General features: G+C 41.5%; 2 protein-coding genes across 5 annotated transcripts in view; one reads left to right on the top strand and one right to left on the bottom strand.

The window, feature by feature from the left end:
• The window catches only part of PRORP (protein only RNase P catalytic subunit), a 163,818-nt gene extending 157,783 nt beyond the window's left edge, over nucleotides 1-6,035 (bottom strand). The window contains exon 1 of the mRNA XM_033188277.1: nucleotides 5,860-6,035. The gene's annotated coding sequence lies outside the window, so the exon portion shown is untranslated. The remainder of the gene's footprint in view (nucleotides 1-5,859) is intronic.
• Nucleotides 1-21,653, top strand: part of PPP2R3C (protein phosphatase 2 regulatory subunit B''gamma) — a 36,662-nt gene that overhangs the window by 3,005 nt on the left and 12,004 nt on the right. For 2 of the 4 annotated variants that reach the window (XM_033188286.1, XM_033188287.1), the window contains exons 2-7: nucleotides 2,812-2,939; nucleotides 10,299-10,403; nucleotides 10,998-11,110; nucleotides 12,345-12,442; nucleotides 13,211-13,281; nucleotides 21,018-21,150. In XM_033188286.1, coding sequence (XP_033044177.1) covers nucleotides 2,812-2,939; nucleotides 10,299-10,403; nucleotides 10,998-11,110; nucleotides 12,345-12,442; nucleotides 13,211-13,281; nucleotides 21,018-21,150 — 648 coding nt within the window. Of the gene's footprint in view, nucleotides 1-2,811; nucleotides 2,940-8,775; nucleotides 8,909-10,298; nucleotides 10,404-10,997; nucleotides 11,111-12,344; nucleotides 12,443-13,210; nucleotides 13,282-21,017; nucleotides 21,151-21,653 lie in introns of those variants that run through there. The other 2 variants (XM_033188289.1, XM_033188288.1) reach the window with 2 other exon arrangements.

Here is a 21,653-nt window from a genome sequence, read left to right on the forward strand (position 1 = left end):
AACATGGTGAAACCCTGTCTCTATTAAAAATACAAAAAGTAGCCGAGCACAGTGGTGCGCACCTGTAATCCCAGCTACTTGGGAGACTGAAGCAGGAGAATCGCTTGAACCCGGGAAGCAAAGGTTGCGGTAAGCTGAGATTATGCCACTGCACTCCAGCCTGGGCGACAGAATGAGACTCCATCTCTTTTTTTTTTTTTTTTTTTTTTTTGAGGCGGAGTCTCGCTCTGTCGCCCAGACTGGAGTGCAGTGGCCAGATCTCAGCTCACTGCAAGCTCCGCCTCCCGGGTTTACGCCGTTCTCCTGCCTCAGCCTCCCGAGTAGCTGGGACTACAGGCGCCTGCCACCTCGCCCAGCTAGTTTTTTTGTATTTTTAGTAGAGACGGGGTTTCACCGTGTTAGCCAGGATAGTCTCGATCTCCTGACCTCGTGATCCGCCCGTCTCGGCCTCCCAAAGTGCTGGGATTACAGGCTTGAGCCACCGTGCCCGGCCTGAGACTCCATCTCAAAAAAAAAAAAAAAAAAAAAGTCATTTAATCCCACATCCCTCTCCAGCTTCTGCTGCATTTCTCTGCACTCTTTGTAGGAAAACTTCTCAAAGAAGTTACCTGTACTTGGCTGGGCACAGTGGCTTATGCCTGTAATGCCAGCACTTTGGGAGGCTGAAGTGGGTGGATCATCTGAGGTCAGGAGATCGAGACCAGCCTGGCCAACGTGGTGAAACGCTGTCTCTACTAAAAATTCAAAATTTAGCCAGGCGTTGTGGCAAGTGTCTGTAATCCCAGCTACTCAGGAGGCTTAGGCAGGAGAATCACTTGAACCCAGGAGGTGGAGGTTGCAGTGAGCCAAGATCACGCCACTGCCCTCCAGCCTAGGTGACAGAGTGAGACTCGGTCTCAAAAACAAAAAGAAGGTACCTGTACTTTATGTGCTTTTTTGACCCCTTAACTCTTGAACACATTACATTCTTTTAGCAGATATTTATTCCATGCCTGTTTTGTGCCAAGTACCATTGTAGCTTAGAACACACAAAAATCCCTGTCTTTATAGAACTTATACTTTGGTGTGGAGAGAAATAAATAATAAGCAAATTATATAGGTTGTACAGCACCTGCTTAAGTCTGGTTCCTTCATCAGTGTACTAGATCCTATCCTTTGTAGTAGATTCCATTTTTGCCTGCTGCAGGATGTACTCTTGCAGTTATCCCTTCTTCTGCATCATCAGTTTTTCTTTAATCATTCCCATCAGCATATAAACATGCTGGTATTTCTCCCATCTTCAACTTTCTTGACTTAATTTCCACCTCTAGCCATTCCTCATTTTTCTGTTCCCCTTACAGCAATATTTGTTAAAACAGTTTTTAGTTAAATCTGTACTCGTCTCAAATTCCTGCTTGTCAAGAATCATCATTGACCACCATATTGTTAACTTCAGTGGTCAGTTGTCAGTCTTGATTTTACTTGAAAAATTTAGCAGTTTTCTCCAACAGCACTGAGCCATAGTAAAGAAATTAACTTATAGGTTTGGTCTAAAGTTAAAAATGAACATAATAGGCCAGGCACAGTGGCTCATGCCTGTAATCCCAGCACTTTGGGAGGCTGAGGCGGGCAGATCACCTGAGGTCGGGAGATCGAGACCAGCCTGACCAACATGGAGAAACCTCATCTCTACTAAAACACAAAATTAGCCAGGCGTGGTGGCACATGCCTGTAATCCCAGCTACTCAGGAGGCTGAGGCAGGAGAATCACTTGAACCTGGGAGGCGGAGGTTGTAGTGGGCCAAGATTGTGCCATTGCACTCCAGCCTGGGCAACAAGAGCGAAGCTCCGTCTCCACAAAAAAAAAAATTAATTAACAGATGCAGCAGAAATACAGTCATAAAAGGAATTCAAGGAAACAATTACAGGCTTGTTGGGAAGGAAATGAGACCAGAAAGAGTAAAATAACTTTTGAGAAAACAGGTCACAGAATTCAAGAGCTCAGTGAGGCTGAAGTGGAAATGCTATGGCAGTGAGGTTTTGAATTACCAGAAAGGATGATCTGAGAGTATATTTGAGCTTAAGATTTCAGAAAAGGTACAAGTAAAATCTGTGATCTTGCTGTAGAACCAAGTGGCAGAATGAACTGGAGGTGAAAGTCTTTAGAGTTGCAGGACCCATGGTCACCCACATAAATGTTTATTTGTCCTAAATGATTGCAGGACCTTGTGAAGAACACTGTATACTGGTCACTGTAGTCCACAAATAAGTGGGGAGGAATTGGCTGAATGAGACAGCCACGTGCCAATAGCAGGCGAGTTGCAGGGTAATAGAGCCCTGAGTTTTGAGCTTCAGATAGAGGATGTTTTTTTGTTTGTTTTCTCTACATTAGGTAGAGAAACAGTGATTGTGAAGCTGAAACTCCATGAGGTCAGGGACTGGCGCTGTCTTGCTCACCCCTCATTCCGTGTCTACTACAGTGCTCTCTGCACATAGTAGGTGCTCGGTAAATTATTTTCATTGAATGAATTAGGAGCACTCTACAGAGTCCTATAGGAGAGGTAATGACTTGAGGAAGAGACTAGCTTTAGCAATAAACAGAAGTAGAAGGAGCATGCTGAGAAATGGTTGAAGATGTAGAGGAGGCTGCTTCAGTAGAAGATAGTGATTCTTGGTATTTCAGAAAAGTTAATATGCTCAGTGTCTAAGCACAATTGTGAAGGCCTTTTTGGCACTGCAACTATTTTAATTAAGTTATTAATATATAGGATGACCTGAGTAAAAGTACTGCTTGATTTTAAAAGTACTCCCTTTAATCTGTTTTGTTACCAGAAAAAAAAAGTGAACAAGAATTAAAAGATGAAGAAATGGATTTATTTACAAAATATTACTCCGAATGGAAAGGAGGTAGAAAAAACACAAATGAATTCTATAAGACCATTCCCCGGTTTTATTATAGGGTAAGTAGTGTCTAATCAAATGTCCTGCAGAGTTTAAAAATGAAATACAATTTTTGGCAAGGCAAGGTGGCTCATACCTATAATCCCAACACTTTGGGAGGCTGAGGTGGGAGGATCGCTTGAGTCTGGGAATTTGAGACCAGCCAGAGCAACATAGCAAGACCCCATCTCTAAAAAAAATTTTTTTTTTTTTTAAATAGCTGGACAGTGATGCATGCCTGTAGTCCTAGCTTCTCAGGAGGCTGAAGCAGGAGGATCACTTGAGCCCGGGAGGTCGAGGCAGCAGTGAGCCGTGATTGTGTCACTGCACTCCAGCCTGGGCAACAGAGTTAGATCCTGTCCCCCCACCCCCAGAAAAAAGTAATTTTAAAAATAGGACCAGAATTTTATGTTTTAAAAATAGAGGATTATATTTTAAATTTTGTATTTTTATTATTTTATTGTAATTGCTCTTATCACTATTATAAAACATTTTGAGCCCAATAAAACCCCAAGTTTAGATTTAAGTGGGTATGTAAACACAAAGTTGTTAAACTGTTGGCTTTTTCTAATTTTTATTATAGATATTAGTAGTAAGTATTCTATTGGATTGTGTTATCAGGTATACAACACTTTGTTATAAAGTTTTAAAATTTTGCTCAAGGCTAAACCAAAAAATCGGTTGAAAATGGAAAACTTAAAGAATTTCACTTGAGGCCAGGCATGGTGGCTCATGCCTGTATTCCCAGAACTTTGGGAGGCCAGAGTGGGTGGATCACGAGGTCAGGAGTTCGAGACCAGCCTGACCAATATAGTGAAACCCAGTCTCTACTGAAAATACAAAAATTAGCCAGGAGTGGTGGTGTGCACCTGTGATCCCAACTACTCAGCAGGCTGAGGCAGGAGAATCTCTTGAACCTGAGAGGTGGAGGTTGCAGTGAGCTGAGATCACGCCACTGCATTCCAGCCTGGGTGACAGAGCAAGACTCCATCTCAAACAAACAAACAAAAAGGAATTTCACTTGACTATTTCTTTCCTTGTGCCAAAACTCTGAAAATGGCTTGAAGGGACATATAGACAAAATAGACCTTAAGAAAAGCTATTTACCATAGGGTCACTGCACTCCAGCCTGGGTGATAGAGCAAAGACCCTGTCTCAAAAAAAAAAAAATGTTGGCCAGGAGCAGTGACTCACACCTATAATCCTATCACTTTGGGAGGCCATCAAATCAGGAGGATCACTTGAGGCCAGGAGTTTGAGAACCAGTCTGGGCAACTTGGTGAGATCTCGTCTCTCCAAAAAAACTTAGCCAGGCATGATGGTGCACACCTGTAGTCCCCGCTACTCAGGAGGCTGAGGTGGAAGGATCACTTGAGCTCAGGAGGTTGAGGCTGCAGTGAGCTGCGATCATGCCACTACATTCCAGCCTGGGTGGCAGAGCAAGAGCCTATCTCAAAAAAAAAGAAAAAAGAAAAAAAGCTGTTTACAACCTGGGTATGGTAGGGCATTCACCTGTAGTCCCAGCTACTCTGAGAGGGTGAGGAAGGGAGAATCTCTTAAGCTTAGGAGTTTGAGGCCGGCCTGGGCAACATAGTGAGACCACCCCACACCCCATCTTTTTTTTTTTTTTTTTTTTGAGACGGAGTCTCACTGTTGCCCAGGCTGGAGTGCAATGGCCCGATCTCAGCACACTGCAACCTCTGCCTCCCAGGTTCAAGTGATTCTCCTGCCTCAGCCCTCCCGAGTAGCTCGGATTACAGGTGCATGCCACCACACCCAGCTAGTTTTGTATTTTTAGTAGAGACGGGGTTTTGCCACGTTGGCCAGGCTGGTCTGGAACTCCTGATCTCAGGTGATCTACCTGCCTCGGCCTCCCAAAGTGCTGGGATTACAGGCGTGAGCCACTGTGCCAGGCCCACCCCATCTTTTTTTTTTTTTAATTTTATTTATTTATTTTTTTAAAAAGAAAGCTATTTATACCTGAAAGTGAGGTCTACCAAAAAATATCTATTTAGTATTATGGAAAATGTAACCACTACACAAGTTAACTGGAATCTTAGCTGGATGTCCCTTGAACCTGTTACCTTCTGACTCTATTAATTATAACATTATTTGCAAATATAGTAAACATTTATTTAAGTGGTGTTCTTATAGGTTAAGGTATTTATATAAGTGAGTTATCTGGATACTGAACTATTTCTTCAAGTGCAAATTTTTTTCACTGAACATTTTTTGTTGGAAACCTTCCAACATACTATATACTTCTCAACCTTTTAAGAATCATATGCCAGTAATGCTAGCCTATATTTACCGTAGAAAAGGAAAAAAATACGGCTAAACAAGTTGATCTCTTCCCATAACAACATCACCCAACAATGTAAACAGAACATTTTATATGAATCCTTCTGTTTTGTTTTTTTCTAAGACCACCAGAGCGGGCGCAAAGGAACCAGCGACTAGGCAAGGGTAGGAGCAAAACTGCAAGTTTATTTTGGTCACCTAGCTTCAGGGGAAGAAGGTGGGTAAGGAGAGGTCTGTTGGCCTCCGGCAAATGAGGCCCACAGAGTTCTCCGTGCTGCTCTCGGAGGGAGTTCCGACAGTCCCGACCGCAGTGGGGAAGCTGGGAAGTCCGCGCGTGGCACTCGTCCGCAGCGGCTTTTCTGGGAGTGGGAGGGCGATAGGCGGGGCACGGGCGTGTCCGGGGGCGTTCCGCAGGTGCGACCAGGTAAATCTTGGTCTCTTCAGATTGACGTCACCTGGCGCATGCCCAGTTGGTCTGCACCTTCCCGGGCGTCGGCTGCATTTTCGCGCGCGCGGGAAAAGTTGGGGGGGGATGAAGAACCCGGAAGTGCACCATCTTGCCTCCGTTCGTCCAAACACCTTCTACATATTTTTGTGGGTATCAGTGTATTTTTTTAAATGGGATTACATCATACATACCTTTACTGCTTTTTGCATTTCACACTTTTCTTAAACAGGGGCAGCTAGATAACTGAATATTTTTGATAACCTAGGGGAGAGAGAAGGGAATTGACATTTATTGAGTGTCTAAGCACTGCAGAGTGAAGGGGTAGCCTGCCCCTCCACACCTGTGGGCGTTTCCCTCGTCAGGTGGAACGAGAGACTTAAGAAAAGAAAGACACAGAGACAAAGTATAGAGAAAGGAAAGTGGGCCCAGGGAACCGGCGCTCAGCATACAGAGGACCCACGCCGGCCCCGGCCTGAGTTCCCTCAGTATTTTTTGATCATTATCTTCACCATCTCGGAGAGGGGAAGTGGCAGGACCATAGGGTCATAGTAGGAAGAAGGTCAGCAAGGAGACATATGAATAAAGATCTCTGTGTCATGAATAAGTTTAACGAAAAGTGCTGTGCTTTGATGTGCATATGCAAACATCTCCATAAACATTTTCAGGGCTTTAAGAGTAGCATTGCCACTAGCACGTTACCTCCAGCCCTAAGGTTGTTTTCTCCTACCTCAGTGAATAGAACATACAATCAGGTTTTACACCGAGACATTCCATTGCCGGGAGACTGGCAGGAGACAGATGCCTTTCTCTATCTCAACTGCCAAGAGGCCTTCCTCCCTCTCTTACTAATCCTCCTCAGCACAGACCCTTCAGGTCTTTCCCTTTCCACAAGGCCATATTTCAGACTATCACATGGGGAGAAACCTTGGACAATACATAGCTTTCCTAGGCATAGGTCCCTGCGGCTTTCTATAGTGTTTGTGTCCCCGAGATTAGAGAATGGTGATGACTTTTAACAAGTATACTGCCTTTAGGCACTTAACAAAGCACATCCTGCATAACCCCAAATCCATTAAACTTTGAGTAGACACAGCACATGTCTCTGCAAGGACAGGGTTGGGGGTAGGATTACAGATTAACAGTATCACAAGGCAGAAGAATTTTTCTTAGTACAGAACAAAATGGAGTCTCTTATGTCTACTTCTTTCTACATAGACACAGTAACAGTCTGATCTCTCTTTTTCCCACACAGAGCCCTTTGTATTATCTCATTTAACCTGGATTCTTAAATAATATCTTACTTGAACACAAGTTCTTAGGTTCTCAACGCAAAAGGGAGAGAGAGCACCTGACTCTCTGAAAAGAGCTGGTAGGGCTTTTTTTTTAAAATCAGGGATTGATATTAGGGTGGGGTATGCAGGCTGGGCTGGGCAAAGCAGATCAGGTAGGGTATGCAGGTCTGCATTATCTGGTTGCTATGGTTATCTTGAGCAGTGGGCCACCTGGTCTGCCTAGGGGCAACACGGCTGTAAATCAGTTGTTCAGTGTTCCTTCCCTAGATAGGACACCCACTCCACAACTCTGGTTATCTCCTAAGGCTAGTTACTGGAATTCTTTTGAGTAAAAGGCATGGTTCAGACATTGTGGTGTCAGTGAGATGATGGCGTGGGTTTTGTGATCAGGGGAAATGCATGAAAGAGTGCCGTAGTGGGAGTGAGCTGACCCAAGCACCCTTTCCTACTGTGTGTCATTCCTAACAGCTCTTGGATAGGAATGGTGTGATCCCATTCCTGAGGCTAGGACTGAACTTTCTTGTACTTCCAGGACCAAACCTTTGCCTTCTTTTTCTGGTTCCTGAGGGAATCTCTTTTTTCCTGTCTTCGTGTCACTTCTCTCTTGGGCCATCTCTAGATCTTAGATGGTTTCCTGTCTGCAGCTATGGATTTGTAAAAAAGTTCTTTCCCTTCTTTCTTCTTCCTCTCCGTGGTCCCCACTGCTTCAGAGAAAACACCTATTATCTTGAGTCACCAGTTCTTTCCTTCGCTGATTAGCTGGTTAACTAGTCACTAGAACACAATCTCAGTCAGCCCCAACTGCAGCCCCATCCCCACCTCCTAATGTTTCTTCTGTTGACGAAGAGTCGAATTCTGTAAAATATTTGAAGAGATTTACTCTGAGCCAAATATGAGTGACTATGGCCTGTGACATAGCCTTCAAGAGATCCTGAGAACATGTGCCAAAGGTGGTTTGGGTGCAGTTTGGTTTCACACATTTTAGGGAGGCATGAGACATCAATCAAATACATTTGAGAAATACATTGGTTTGGTCCAGAAAGGTGGGACAATTTGAAGCGGGACTTCCAGGCTACAGGTAAATTCAAACATTTGCTGGTTGACACTTGGTTGAGTTTCTCTAAAGACCAGGGATCAAACAGAAAGGAATGTCTGGGTTAAGTTAAGAGGCTGTGGTGACCAAAGTTTTATCATGCAGGTGGAGCTTTTAGCTAGCAGGCTTCAGAGAGAATAGGTTGCAAAATGTTTCTTATTAGACTTAAAGTCTGTGTTGATGTTAATGCCAGAGAGGTATAATGAGGCATGTTTGACCCTCACTTCCCATCATGCCCTGAAACAGTCTCTCAGGTTAAATTTTAAGGGCCCTGACTGAGGAGGAAGACCATTCAGATGGTTGGGAGCCTTAGAATTTTATTTTTGGTTTATACTCCTTTAACTCTGTTCCTTCTGATGGGAGGGATGGCATCTTAGTTCCTGGAAATGAAAGATAAAAACCATAACCCTGAGTTTTGACGTTAAGGTGTACTGAGGTACATTTAATGGGGCTAAGATGTAGAAGAGGAAGAAGAACTCTTTAAAGTAAATTGTTCTGACTGGGTGTGGTGGCTCATGCCTGTAATCCTAGCACTTTGGGAGGCCAAGGTGGGAGGATTGCTTGAGCCCAGGAGCTCAAGACCAACCTGGGCGACATAGCAAGACCCTGCCTCTATTATTAATTTAAAAAAGAAGAAATGAAGTAGATTGTTCTAAGTCAGGTTGGAATGAGTCATTCTAAAGCTCTGCTCATGGAAATCACCCCAGTTGACAAACCCTCTTGCCTGGGAGGCCAACATAATAGGCACTGCCTTGACCATCTCCAAGAACGAAGGTGATCCAATCTCAACAGGCATACTTTCCTAAAACTGGACAAGAAGAATAAATGGTTTTTGCTGGACAAGAAGAATTATAGGTGAGAACCACCCAACAGGTTCTTCTTGCCTGCTATCCAGACAGAGCCAATTTATCAAGATGGGGATTGCAAGAGAGAAAGAATTTAATACACATGGAGCCAACTAAATGGAAGACAGGAGTTTTGTTATTCCTCAAATCAGCCTTCTTGAAAAGTTGGAGGCTAGGGTTTTTCAAGGATAGTTTGGTAGGCAGAGGGCTAGGGAATGGGTGCTACTGATTGGTTGGGGATGCAATCACAGGGTTATAGAAAAACAGTCCTGGTTCTTGCTTGCTGAGTCTGCTTCTGGGTTGGGGCCACAGAGGAGTGGCTGGTCCGAGAGGGGCCACTGGGTAGTCAGAAGTGCAAAAGCCTGAGAAGACATCTCAAAAGGCCGGTCCTGTGTACTACAATAGTGATGTTATTTACAGGAGTAATTGAGGATGTTGCAGATTTTTGTGACCTCTGGAATAATGACTGCTAATCATTTAACTGGCCTCCATCTTAGCAGAATTCTGGTCTTTGTCATCCTCCTGACCTGGTGGCCTTTCATTAGTTTTACAAAGGCAGTTTAGTTTGGGGATGAGCTATTACCATTTAAATCATAAACTAAATTTCTCCCAAATTTATTAATATCTTGGCCCATGCCCAGGAATGACCAAGGGCAGATTGGAGGTTAAAAACAAGATGGGAGTTGGTTAGGTCAGATCTCTTTCACTGTCATCATTTTCTCAGTGTTATAATTTTGCAAAGGTGGTTTTGAAATTGTCAATCTTCAGTTAATCCTCATTTAATTCTATATCTTTTTTTTTTTTTTTGAGACGGTATCTTACTCTGTCGGCAGGCTGGAGTGCAGTGTCACAATTCAGCTCACTGTAACCTCCGCCTCCTGGGTTTAAGCGATTCCCCTGCCTCAGCCTCCTGAGTAGCTGGGACTACAGGTACGTGCCACCATGCCCAGCTAATTTTTGTGTTTTTAGTAGAGGTGGGGCCAGGATGGTCTCGACCTCTTGACCTCGTGATCCACCTGCCTTGGCCTCCCAAACTGCTGGGATTACAGGTGTGTGAGCCACTGCCCCTAGCCAATTCTGTATCATTCTAAGGAAGCCACCGCACCCAGCCAATTCTATATCATTCTAAGGTGACAATGGAAACACGGTGCTTTAAGGAAATAAAATGAAACTTGGACTAGACTAGCTTTTAGAATAGCTTTTTCAGGGCAGAGATCCAGCCTTGCTGATCACTGATTCTCTGTGGATCAGTTTTTGTTAAACAAATGTTAAGCACAATTAAGGTGAGATACAAGAAATAATTTGAGGCTGTGGCATACAGTTATTTTATGAGACCACATACATTTTACAGGATCCAGTAGTCTAAAATTTACATGTAGAAATTTATGTTGTATTTTCAGCTGCCTGCTGAAGATGAAGTGTTACTACAGAAATTAAGAGAGGAATCAAGAGCTGTATTTCTACAAAGAAAAAGCAGAGAACTGTTAGATAATGAAGAATTACAGGTAAGAACGAAGCAAAAAGTTGCTTTAGATGTTAACCATTTCTCATTTGTGCTACTTAAATCATGCAAGATTTCTTGGGGCCTAATGGAGTCCATACTACAGAGTGGTACTGCATAAGCTCTGAAGCAGCAGTTCCCACCAGAAGCAGCCGCTGAGTTTACATGGGTCATATACCCCAAAAATAGTGTTGTTTGTTGTTGTTGTTTAAGGCTCTAGGTGATTATACTGTGCAGCCAAGGTTGAGAACCACTGCTGTAGGGTCAGACTACAGCGGTTCAAATCCCAGCCCTGCTATACGACTTTAGGCAATGGACTTAACATCTCGGTGCTTGGATTATCACCTCTAAAGTAGGGATAGCTAACTATATCATAGAGTTATGTGGATTAAAGAGGAAGTGTATATCAAAAGCTTAGTCGGCACTCAATACATGTTATTTTTATTGTTAGTAATCAAAAAGATAATAGGACATGAGATTCATCTTAATATTGACTTTGCTAACAAACTATCATTTTAGTGGAAAGCACGCATTTAACTACATTTTAAAATCTTGTTGTTTTTAACTTATAACATCTCACTTCCACAATTCTCTTAAGAACTTATGGTTTTTGCTGGACAAACACCAGACACCACCTATGATTGGAGAGGAAGCAATGATCAATTATGAAAACTTTTTGAAGGTTGGTGAAAAGGCTGGAGCAAAGTGCAAGTAAGAATAATATAATTAACAAAAGAATATGTTATGTTAAGCATTTTAAATGCCTCAAATATTGGCCAGGCACACTGGCTCACACCTGTAATCCCAGCAGTTTTGGAGACTGAGGTGGGAGGATTGCTTGAGCTGGAGTGTTTGAGAGCAGCCTGGGCAACTTAGGGAGATCTTGTCTCTACTAAAAATAAAAATATTATCTGGGTGTGGGGGTGTATACCTGTAGCTACTCAGGAGGCTGAGGTGGGAGAATTGCTTGAGCCCGGGAGGATGAGCTGTGATTAAGCCACTGCGCTCCAGCCTGGGTGACAGAGCAAGACCCTGCCTTTAAAAAAAATAAACAAATCCTCAAATATTAATTGAAGTAAATGGTATGACATTTGAGTCAAGTTACTAATGAAATTTAATAAAATTATTTACCGTCAAAAAATCACATTGGTATGAAGTTATTAAATAACTCCATCTCAAAAAAAAATGTACATATATAGTTTATGACACTTTCAGCCTTAAGACAGACAAAAGCAAACAAAAAAGAATGCAAGGCTAGGCACTGTGACTCACATGCCCATCTCTGCAAAATAAAACTTTTAATTAAAAAAAAAATGCAAACATTTATGACTTAGGCTAGCCATGGTGCCTCACATTTGTAATTCCAGTGCTTTGGGAGGCCAAGACAGGTGGATCACTTGAGGCCAGGAAATGGAGTCTTGCTCTGTCGCCAGGCTGCAGTGGAGTGGCGCAATCTCGGCTCACTACAACCTCTGCCTCCCGGGTTCAAGTGATTCTCCAGCCTCAGCCTCCCAAGTGCAAGTAAGAATAATATATTATTATTAATAATTATATTATAATTATAAATACTATAAATATAATAAAATTATAATTATAAATACAGTATAATACAATATAAATAGCCAATACAAATACTTTTTGTATTTTTACTAGAGACGGGGTTTCACCATGTTGGCCAAGATGGTCTCGATCTCTTGACTTGTGATCCTCCTACCTCGGCCTCCCAAAGTGCTGGGATTACAGGCAAGAGCCACCGTGCCCGGCCAAATCTGTTTCTTAAAAAAAAAAAAAAAAAAAAGTAGGGCTTAATATTTTAAGTTTTTGAATTCTGAGCAGTCTCTATTGTTCTTTCATTTTTTCATTGTATGAATTTATGCCGTTTTCTAATTTTATGTAGAAGGCATTTTCTCTTATGATCATTTAAATCTTTATTTTCTTTTCTTAGGCAATTTTTCACAGCAAAAGTCTTTGCTAAACTCCTTCATACAGACTCATATGGAAGAATTTCCATCATGCAGTTCTTTAATTATGTCATGAGAAAAGGTGATTCATTTTTACTGTGCTTGAACTCCTTATATGGGAAGCAAGTAGGTTTTTGGTCTGTGCTTTTATAAGTATTTCTTCGTGTGAAATCACTCTAAGTTTGAAGTAGACCTTCTTTTCTTTTGACCAAGATGTGTTACATAAACTTAGGTTATCATAAAAAAATAAAAAGTTTTTAAACCCTCATGTATCTTAAAGATAATAGTAGACTAAAAATATTAAGAGCTAAACCAAGGGTTTTAATGTATGATGATTTGAAATAATTTCAATTTACTGATAATTTTATTTTACCAATATATTACAAGTTGAGTTGACTGAAAGGATAGTTTCAAACCCACAACTGTGATATCAGTTTCAAGGAGCATCTATTAAACAGCTTGGACTTATGATTCCTACAAGTGCCATAATAATCTGTGAAAGCCTACTGTATACAATCTTTAATAATTGGTTGCTGTAATTAACCTCAGAACTAAAAGCAGCTTCATTGAAGGCATAACATTATACTAGCTGTCCCTGTTTGGTGGAACACCAAGTTTAATTGGTAAAGAACAGTATCTTCAAGATGTCAGTTTTATTATAGCTTTAGTCATGATAGAATTGTTGAACTCTGCCATTCTATAGTTTTTTGTTTCAAGCAATTTTGTGACGAGAAGAAATAGTTTTTAGAGTTACTAGATTAGCTCATCTCAAATCTAGCTCTTTATCTCCTTTTTCATATCTAAAGGATAAATCTTAAGAATTACGTTTCATTTTCTTGTTTATTGTCAGTTTGGCTTCATCAAACAAGAATAGGACTCAGTTTATATGATGTCGCTGGGCAGGGATACCTTCGGGAATCTGTAAGTATTAACCTTATAGACATTATATTAACTCTTATAGACATCAAAATGTAAACTGTAGTTATCACTGGGTGTTGGGATTACAGGCTATTCATATAATACTTTGTTTTATTTCTGTTTGTGTGTATTTGTGTGTACATACTTAGTTTTACCGTAACAAAGCAACTTGTACACTTTCAACTTTTAAAATTGAACATCATCTTTTCAGTGAAACGAAAAACAAATTTAAAAATAAACAAGGCCGGGCGCAGTGGCTCAAGCCTGTAATCCCAGCACTTTGGGAGGCCGAGACGGGTGGATCACGAGGTCAGGAGATCGAGACCATCCTGGTCTACACGGTGAAACCCCGTCTCTACTAAAAAATACAAAAAACTAGCCGGGCGAGATGGCAGGCGCCTGTAGTCCCAGCTACTCGGGAGGCTGAGGCAGGAGAATGGCGTAAACCCGGGAGGCGGAGCTTGCAGTGAGCCGAGATCGCGCCACTGCACTCCAGCCTGGGCAACAGAGCGAGACTCCGTCTCAAAAAAAAAAAATAAAATAAAAATAAACAAAATTACAATAGAGAATGTCAATTCCAAATAAGATCCTACAGATTCTACTGATTCTCCTATGGAGTGGCAGGGTTAAAGTCATCATTAAGAGAGGATTTATGCTGGGCATGGTGGTTCACACCTGTAATCCCAGCACTTTGGGAGGCCGAGGCGGGCGGATCACCTGAGGTTGGGAGTTCAAGACCAGCCTGACCAACATGGAGAAACCCTGTCTCTACTAAAAATACAAAATTAGCCACCTGTGGTGGCGCATGCCTGTAATCCCAGCTACTCGGGAGGCTGAGGCAGGAGAATCACTTGAACCCAGGAGGTGGAGGTTGCTGTGAACCGAAATAGCTCCATTGCACTCCAGCCTGGGCAACAAGAGCAAAACTCTGCCTCAAAACAAAATATATATATATTGGCCGGGTGCAGTGGCTCATACCTGTACTCCCAATGCCTGTACTCCCAGCATTTTGGGAGGCCAACGTGGGCAGATCACTTGAGGTCAGGCGTGTGAGACCAGCCTGACCAATATGGTGAAATCCCGTCTCTACTAAAAATAGAAATATTTGCTGGGCTGTGATGGCATACGCCTGGAATCCCAGCTACTCAGGAGGCTGAGGTGGGAGAATCGTATGAACCTAGGAGGCGGAAGTTGCAGTGAGCCAAGATTGCGCCACTGCACTCCAGCCTGGGCAACAGAGGGAGACCCTGTCTCAAAAAAAAAAGAGAGAATTTATTTTAAAAATGTCATGCAAGATGGCCCTTAAAAATCACAATTAAACATGCCAAAGGAAAAGCGACTTTGTCAAAATGCTCACTTTAAACTATCCAAACGTTTCAAACCTACCTTTTGCTGACCTTCTATAACCCCATTTTGTAAAATTTATTTTCTTTTTTTAAACAAGAGACAGTAGACAAGGAGAGGATGGTAAATGCTTACTGTCCATATTCACATGGAGACGTAGTATACTCTGCGCTCAAGAGAGGAAAGCAACTAGAATTCTGTGCACTACTACACAGGGGCCTAGCACCTTCCGGCTTCCAGCAGAGCAAAGGGAACAGAGTTTTCTTTTTCCTTCCACAGACCTCGGTGGTGTTGATTCCATATAGTTTTTGCTGAGACACAGGATGTTTCTGTTTTGGGGTTTGGTTTTTTTCTTTCTTTCTTTTTTTTTTTTTTTTAATAAATGACATGTGTTACTAAACAAGTGTTCAATGCGTATTGACTATACAAATTCCTTTTTAGATTCTTTTTCTTCAAACTTTAACAATAAAAAAAGGCCTTTTGGCTGGGTGCGGTGGCTCACGCCTATAATCCCAGCACTTAGGGAGACTGAGGCAGGCAGATCATGAGGTCAGGAGTTCGAGACCAACCTGACCAACATGGAGAAATCCCGTCTCTACTAAAAATACAAAAATTAGCCAGGCATGGTGGTGGCCGCCTGTAATCCCAGCTACTCGGGAGGCTGAGGCAAGAGAATTGCTTGAACACAGGAGACGGAGGTTGCAATGAGCCTAGATCAGGCTGTTGCACCTGACCCTGGACGACAAAAGCAGACTCCGCCTCAAAAAAAAAAATCTTTTAAAGGGGAAAATAAAAAGAATGTAGCATTTTAACATTTAAAATTACTGAAAAACTTTGGATTATTCATGAATCATATCAGTGTGTCATTGTTTTTTAAAGAGCCAAGAATTCCCCCACACCTTTTTTTTTTTTTTAAAGAAAATATAAGAGAAGCCAGACACGGTAGCTCACACCTGTAATCCCAGCACTTTGGGAGGCCAAGGTGAGTGGATCACTTGATGTCAGGACTTGGAGACCAGCCTGGCCAACATGGTGAAACCCCGTCTCTATTAAAAATACAAAAACATTAGCTGAGCATGGTAGCAGATGCCTGTAATCCCAGCTACTAGAGTGGCTGAGGCAAGAGGATCACTTGAACCCAGGAGGCAGTTGCAGTAAGCTGAGATCACGCCACTGCACTCCAGCCTGGGCAACAAAGCAAGACTATGTCTCAAAAGAAAAAGAAAAAAGAAAATATGAGAGAGAAAATGAATGTGACTGTATTCCCACCGCTGGGTGTAAGGTTGCTAGGTCAGTTACCAAGAGGCTGCTTGTTTCCTATTAGGCACTGCTGTAATTAGGCCAAGTTATCAACAGAGAATTATAACTTCGTGGCCCAAATGGCTATGCTTCTTCTAAATATGGGTATCTAAATTATATGGACTTATTTTTCACCTCAGGCTTTTTTCCCAAATATGCAGTGCGTTTTTTAAGGTTGTAGGGGAGACGGGAAGGGAGTTGGGCATGAATAGAAACTAGGTTAATTAATCAAATAATTATTCAGATATGAGTTAAATGTAAATTTCTTGTTACAGTTTGTATGGTTCCTGCTATAATTTGTTGCATTCTGTTTTGTCTAGATTTCTGTAGATAGAATCTGTTAGCTCATTCTGAATAGTTAGTTATACTGTAAAACCTTTCCAGGGGGTACACTACAATTCTCTTTAAGGTTCAGACCAACTTGACAATAAAAGGCTCTTGCTTCTGGCCATCTCTTTCTAGCAAGGAAGACATAATTAGCCACCTGTTGGTACTTGTTTAGAGGTCAGGTCCCAAACTGTAGTAGTTCTCTAGCTCTGAGAATTCTTGTTAGCATTCACTTGATTTATAGAAACAGCAATATTGATTTATAAAAACGGTCCCCTGTTATTGCTTGTCTTGCCTCTTTCCATGTATGGAAACAAAGATTGAAAGAGAGATGGGCAACAGGGAGAGAAGAGAAACAGTGTACTTCTATAGTTGTTTCTAAAAAGGAATAATTTTCCCCTTCTCTCAATGAAAGAAAACACTTCTCTCAAAGTATTTCTTCCATTCTTGGCCCATTGCCTTTTGAAACCCAGGCTTTGTGTCTTACTAATTTGAAAGACAGTGGCTTCCAGACCAACATTTATAATCTGAGTAGAGTATACAAAGTATTATTCACTTATTAAATCTTGTTAAGCAGTTAATAAACATTTATTTGGGGGCAGGTATTATTCTAAGCTTGTAGGGCTCACGTTTTACTTTGTTACAATCTGTTTTGCCCAGATTTCTTTTTTCTTTTTTCTTTCTTTCTTTTTTTTTTTTTTGCCCAAATTTCTGTAGATGGAATCTGTTAGCTCATACTAAATGTTATACTTTAAAATCTTTCCAGGGACACAGTACAATTTTTGTTCCCTCTTAGACCTATTTTTTCTAGCAGAGTGGGAAGACAGACACTGAATTATAAGCAGATAAAATCAAATAGCAACAAGTTATATGTAGAAAATAAAACAGTAGGTCGGGCGCAGTGACTCACACCTGTAATCCCAGCACTTTGGGAGGCCAAGGCGGGCGGATCATGAGGTCAGGAGATTGAGACCATCCTGACTAACACGGTGAAACCCCGACTCTACTAAAAATACAAAAATAAGCCGGGCGTGGTGGCGGGCGCCTGTAGTCCCAGCTACTCAGGAGGCTGAGGCAGGAGAATGATGTGAACCCGGGAGGCGGAGCTTGCAGTGAGCCGAGATTGCATCACTTCTCTCCAGCCTGGACAACAGAGCGAGACTCTGTCTCAAAAAAAGAAAAGAAAAGAAAAAGAAAATAGTAAACTAGGCAGGAATATGACTGGGATTGGTGGACAATTTCAGGTAGGCTGGAAGGAGCATCTTTTTGAGATAGGGATTAAGTTTTAGCCATGAAGTATGAGAAAGAAGCCAGTCTTATGAAGACATAGTATAGAGGAAATGGCAAATACAGTGTCTCCAAGGCAAAATTAAGCCTGGACCTGTTCTAGGAACAGAAGGAAGCCGGTGTGGCTAGAACAAGGATTACAATAACGGAAAATGAAGTTGGAGAAGTAGGCAGGGGCCACATGTAGGGCCTTTTAGGCCACAGTAAGGACTTTGGATTTACTTTGAAGCTAATGGGAAACCATCGGAAGTTTTAAGCTGAGTCTGTCAGGATATGATTTACATTTTAAAAGATCCTTCTGGATACCGTATGGAGGTATCCAGAATGGAGGATGTATGGAACTCAAAGTATGGCGAGGCTCAGTGGCTCATGCCTGTAATCCCAGCAACTTTGGGAGGCCAAAGTTGTATGGAGGATGTAAGGAACTCAAAGTATGGCGAGGCTCAGTGGCTCATGCCTGTAATCCCAGCAACTTTGGGAGGCCAAGGCAGGCGGATTGCTTGAGGTTGGGAGTTCAAGACCAGCCCGGCCAACATGATGAAACCCCCTCTCTACTAAAAATACAAAAATTAGCCAGGCGTGGTTGTACGGGCCTGTAATCCCAGCTAGTTAGGCTGAGACAAGAATCGCTTGAACCCAAGAGGTGGAGGTTTCAGTGAGCTGAGACTGCACCACTGCACTCCAGCCTGGACTGGACTGAGACTCTGTCTCAAAAAAAAAGAGAGAAAGAAACCATGGGAGGCTTTTAAATATATAATCCTGTAATAGGGAAGGCCTTTCTAAGTATGACAAAACCCAGAAATCTAGAAAACAATAAATTCAGCTAAATTTTGAGAAGATCTATAGGGCAAAGCCCACGTTAAAGTAAAAAGAAAACAACAAACTGGGGGAAATATCTGAAACAGTCACAAATGGCCAATTACCCTAATGTATAAAAAGCGCCCAGAAATCCAGAAGAAAGCCATTAACCCAATAGAAAACTGCACAAAGGATATAGATAATGTATAAAAAGTAAAATTCAAATGCTTCTTAATCATAAGAAACAACTAACTTCACATAAGATAAATGCCAGATAAATCTACACTAAGTTGCCATTTTTCACCTATCAAATTAGCAAAGATCAAAAAGTTTGAATTGACACCTTTAGCGTTTGAGTAATTCTTTCACAGTGCTTCTGAGTCAAAAGAAATCCCTAGAAGTTTCACGTACTAGCCAGTTAATCCCAAACAATTTAATGAGTATTCATTAAGCTTGTTAGCCACTTGAAAAAATACACTTAAGTTGAAAGAAGAGATTTTTATTTCATTCTTAAGTACAGTTATTAATGGAATGTGTACAACTACTTAAACCTGGGAATTAGACTGGACACTTGTCCTCATTTCCTGTTCACTGATTTTTGTGTGGTACTTTACCACAGGAACCATCAAAACCTAGTGTTGCAAAGATTTATGTCATTAAAAGGAATATATTTGGCTGGGCGTGGTGGCTCATGCCTGTAATCCCAGCACTTTGGGAGGCCAAGGCAGGCGGATCACAAGAGCAGGAGATTGAGACCATCCTGGATAACATGGTGAAACCCCGTCTCTTCTAAAAATACAAAAAACTAGCCGGGCGTGGTGGCAGGCACCTGTAGTCCCAGATACTCGGGAGGCTGAGGCAGGAGAATGGTGTGAACCCGGGAGGTGGAGCTTGCAGTGAGCCAAGATCGCGCCACTGCACTCCAGCCTGGGCAACAGAGCGAGACTCCATCTCAAAATAAAATAAAATAAAACAAATTAGCCAGGCATGGTGGCACGGGACTGTAGTCCCAGCTACTGAAGAGGCTGAGCCAGGAGGTGGAGGTTGCAGTAAGCCGAGATTTCGCCACTGCACTCCAGTCTGGGCGACAGAGCAAGAGTCCATCTCAAAAAAAAAGAGGAATATATTCATGACATTTTGGGTTGGATGATTTAAAAAATTTAAATCACCAGACACAGTGGCTCACAACTGTAATTCCAACGCTGGGAGGCCAAGGTGGGCAAATAGCTTGAGCTCAAGAGTTTGAGACCAGCCTGGGCAACATGGTGAATCCCCATCTCTACCAAAAATACAAAAAATTAACTGGGTGTGGTGGTGTATCTCTGTGGTCCCAGCTATTCAGGAGGCTGAGGTGGGAGGATGACTTGAGCCTGGGAGGTAGAGGTTTCAGTCAGCCAAGATCATACTACTATACTCCAGCAGCCTGTGTGACAGAGACCCTGCCTCAAAAAAAAAGGAATACATTGAGATCCAGTATTGAAAATGTGAACTACCTTGAGCACGTAGTTCTAGCTTATTTCAATATCTATCATACAGTGTCTGACAAATGTTGCTGTTTCGCTCAAAATTTTAAAATATCCTGATGCACCCCTGTACATTAACTGTGGTGCTCCTGGGACACCTGTGTGCAGAATTCAGAACTGTAGAAATAGCCTTCACATTGCTGATGGGGGTATAAAATTCACATGGCATTTATGGGGAGATGGGAAGTTTCCCAGTGTCTTATCAAATTTCTACATGTGCATATGCCACAACCCAGCAGGTCCACTTACAGAAATTGTATTTTATATTCTTCCACAATATCTATGAATGAATAATTAGCTTAGCCCTTATGGTATTACTTTTCATGTAGCAAAATATTAGGAAAAAACTAAATGTCCCAATAGAGGCCTAGTTAAATATGGCACATCCATACAATGATATAATATATAGCTATTTGAAAGTCAAGATGGAATGACTATAAAGTATATTACTGAATGACAAAAGCACTTTTCACGGTATGCTGATACATCCTGTGTGTAAAAAGAGGGAAAGGCCGGGTGCAGTGCCTCATGCCTGTAGTCACAGCACTTTGGGAGACGGAGGTGGCTGGATCACGAGGTCAAGAGATCAAGACCATCCTGGACAACACTGTGAAACCCTGCCTCTGCTAAAAATACAGAAATTAGCTGGGCATGGTGGTGCATGCCTGTAGTCCCAGCTACTCAGGAGGAGGCAAGAGAATCGCTTGAACCTGGGAGGCAGAGGTTGCAGTAAGCCAAGATCGCACCACTGTACTCCAGGCTGGCGACAGAGCAAGACTACATCTCAAAAAAAAAAAAAAAAAAAGAGGGGAAGAAATATATATGTATTGGTTCATATTTGTATCTGTTACCTTTGGGAAATTACATCAGAAGTTGATAATACAGGTTACCTCTGGGGAGAAGAAATAGGTGAGAGGCTTTTTAATCAGTATCTTTGTTCCCTTTGAATTTGGAACTATGTAGAATTTACTACTTTTCAAAAATGTTAAAACTTAGGAGAAACAAAATTTAATGTAAAATAGTTTTACCACTAAAATAGTCATGAATTTCTTTATTAATATAGTATTAATGCTGAATAATTTTTAGTAATGAAATTATATTCTAGTATGTAATGAAGAATCAAGATTGGACATTTGACACTTTATTTTGTTTTATTTTCAGGATTTAGAAAACTACATATTGGAACTTATCCCTACTTTGCCACAATTAGATGGTCTGGAAAAATCTTTCTACTCCTTTTATGTTTGTACAGCAGTTAGGAAGTTCTTCTTCTTTTTAGATCCTTTAAGAACAGGTAAAAGAAAATCTTATCTAACTTACATGAGGATATTATTATATCTAAATCTCAATAACTACAGAAAACTCTTAAAATGTCATGTATTTTCCTGTCACTGCCATTAAAAATTTGGTGAATTTCAAGGAGATAAAAAGGTACAAAAAACAGTAGCAATGCTTTGGTTATGTTTATCTGAAGATCTTTTATGATTTACTTGCACTGACTATAATCTGCTGTGTGACAGATGGGGGGGTGTCACCTAACAGTGAAGAAGTATGAACTGGGTAATGAGTCATAAATGCCTCCTTCCCATTCTAGGAAGCCAGTTATTCGGATATGATTTGGTGTCTCTGCTATGTGATATACTGCAGAATTGTTCTCTTTTTGATGAAAAACATGTATTTGCAGATATGAGAGCCATTTAGCCATGATGCATATTTTTCTCATTTTCTATGGGGGTCGGATTGGTAAATATGGCCTCATTAACAGTATGTTTTATTAACTGTTCAAGCCTGCCCAGA

The sequence above is a fragment of the Trachypithecus francoisi genome, unplaced genomic scaffold (assembly GCF_009764315.1).
Source record: "Trachypithecus francoisi isolate TF-2019V2 unplaced genomic scaffold, Tfra_2.0 Lachesis_group3, whole genome shotgun sequence".
In the NCBI taxonomy this organism is placed as follows: Eukaryota; Metazoa; Chordata; class Mammalia; order Primates; family Cercopithecidae; genus Trachypithecus; species Trachypithecus francoisi.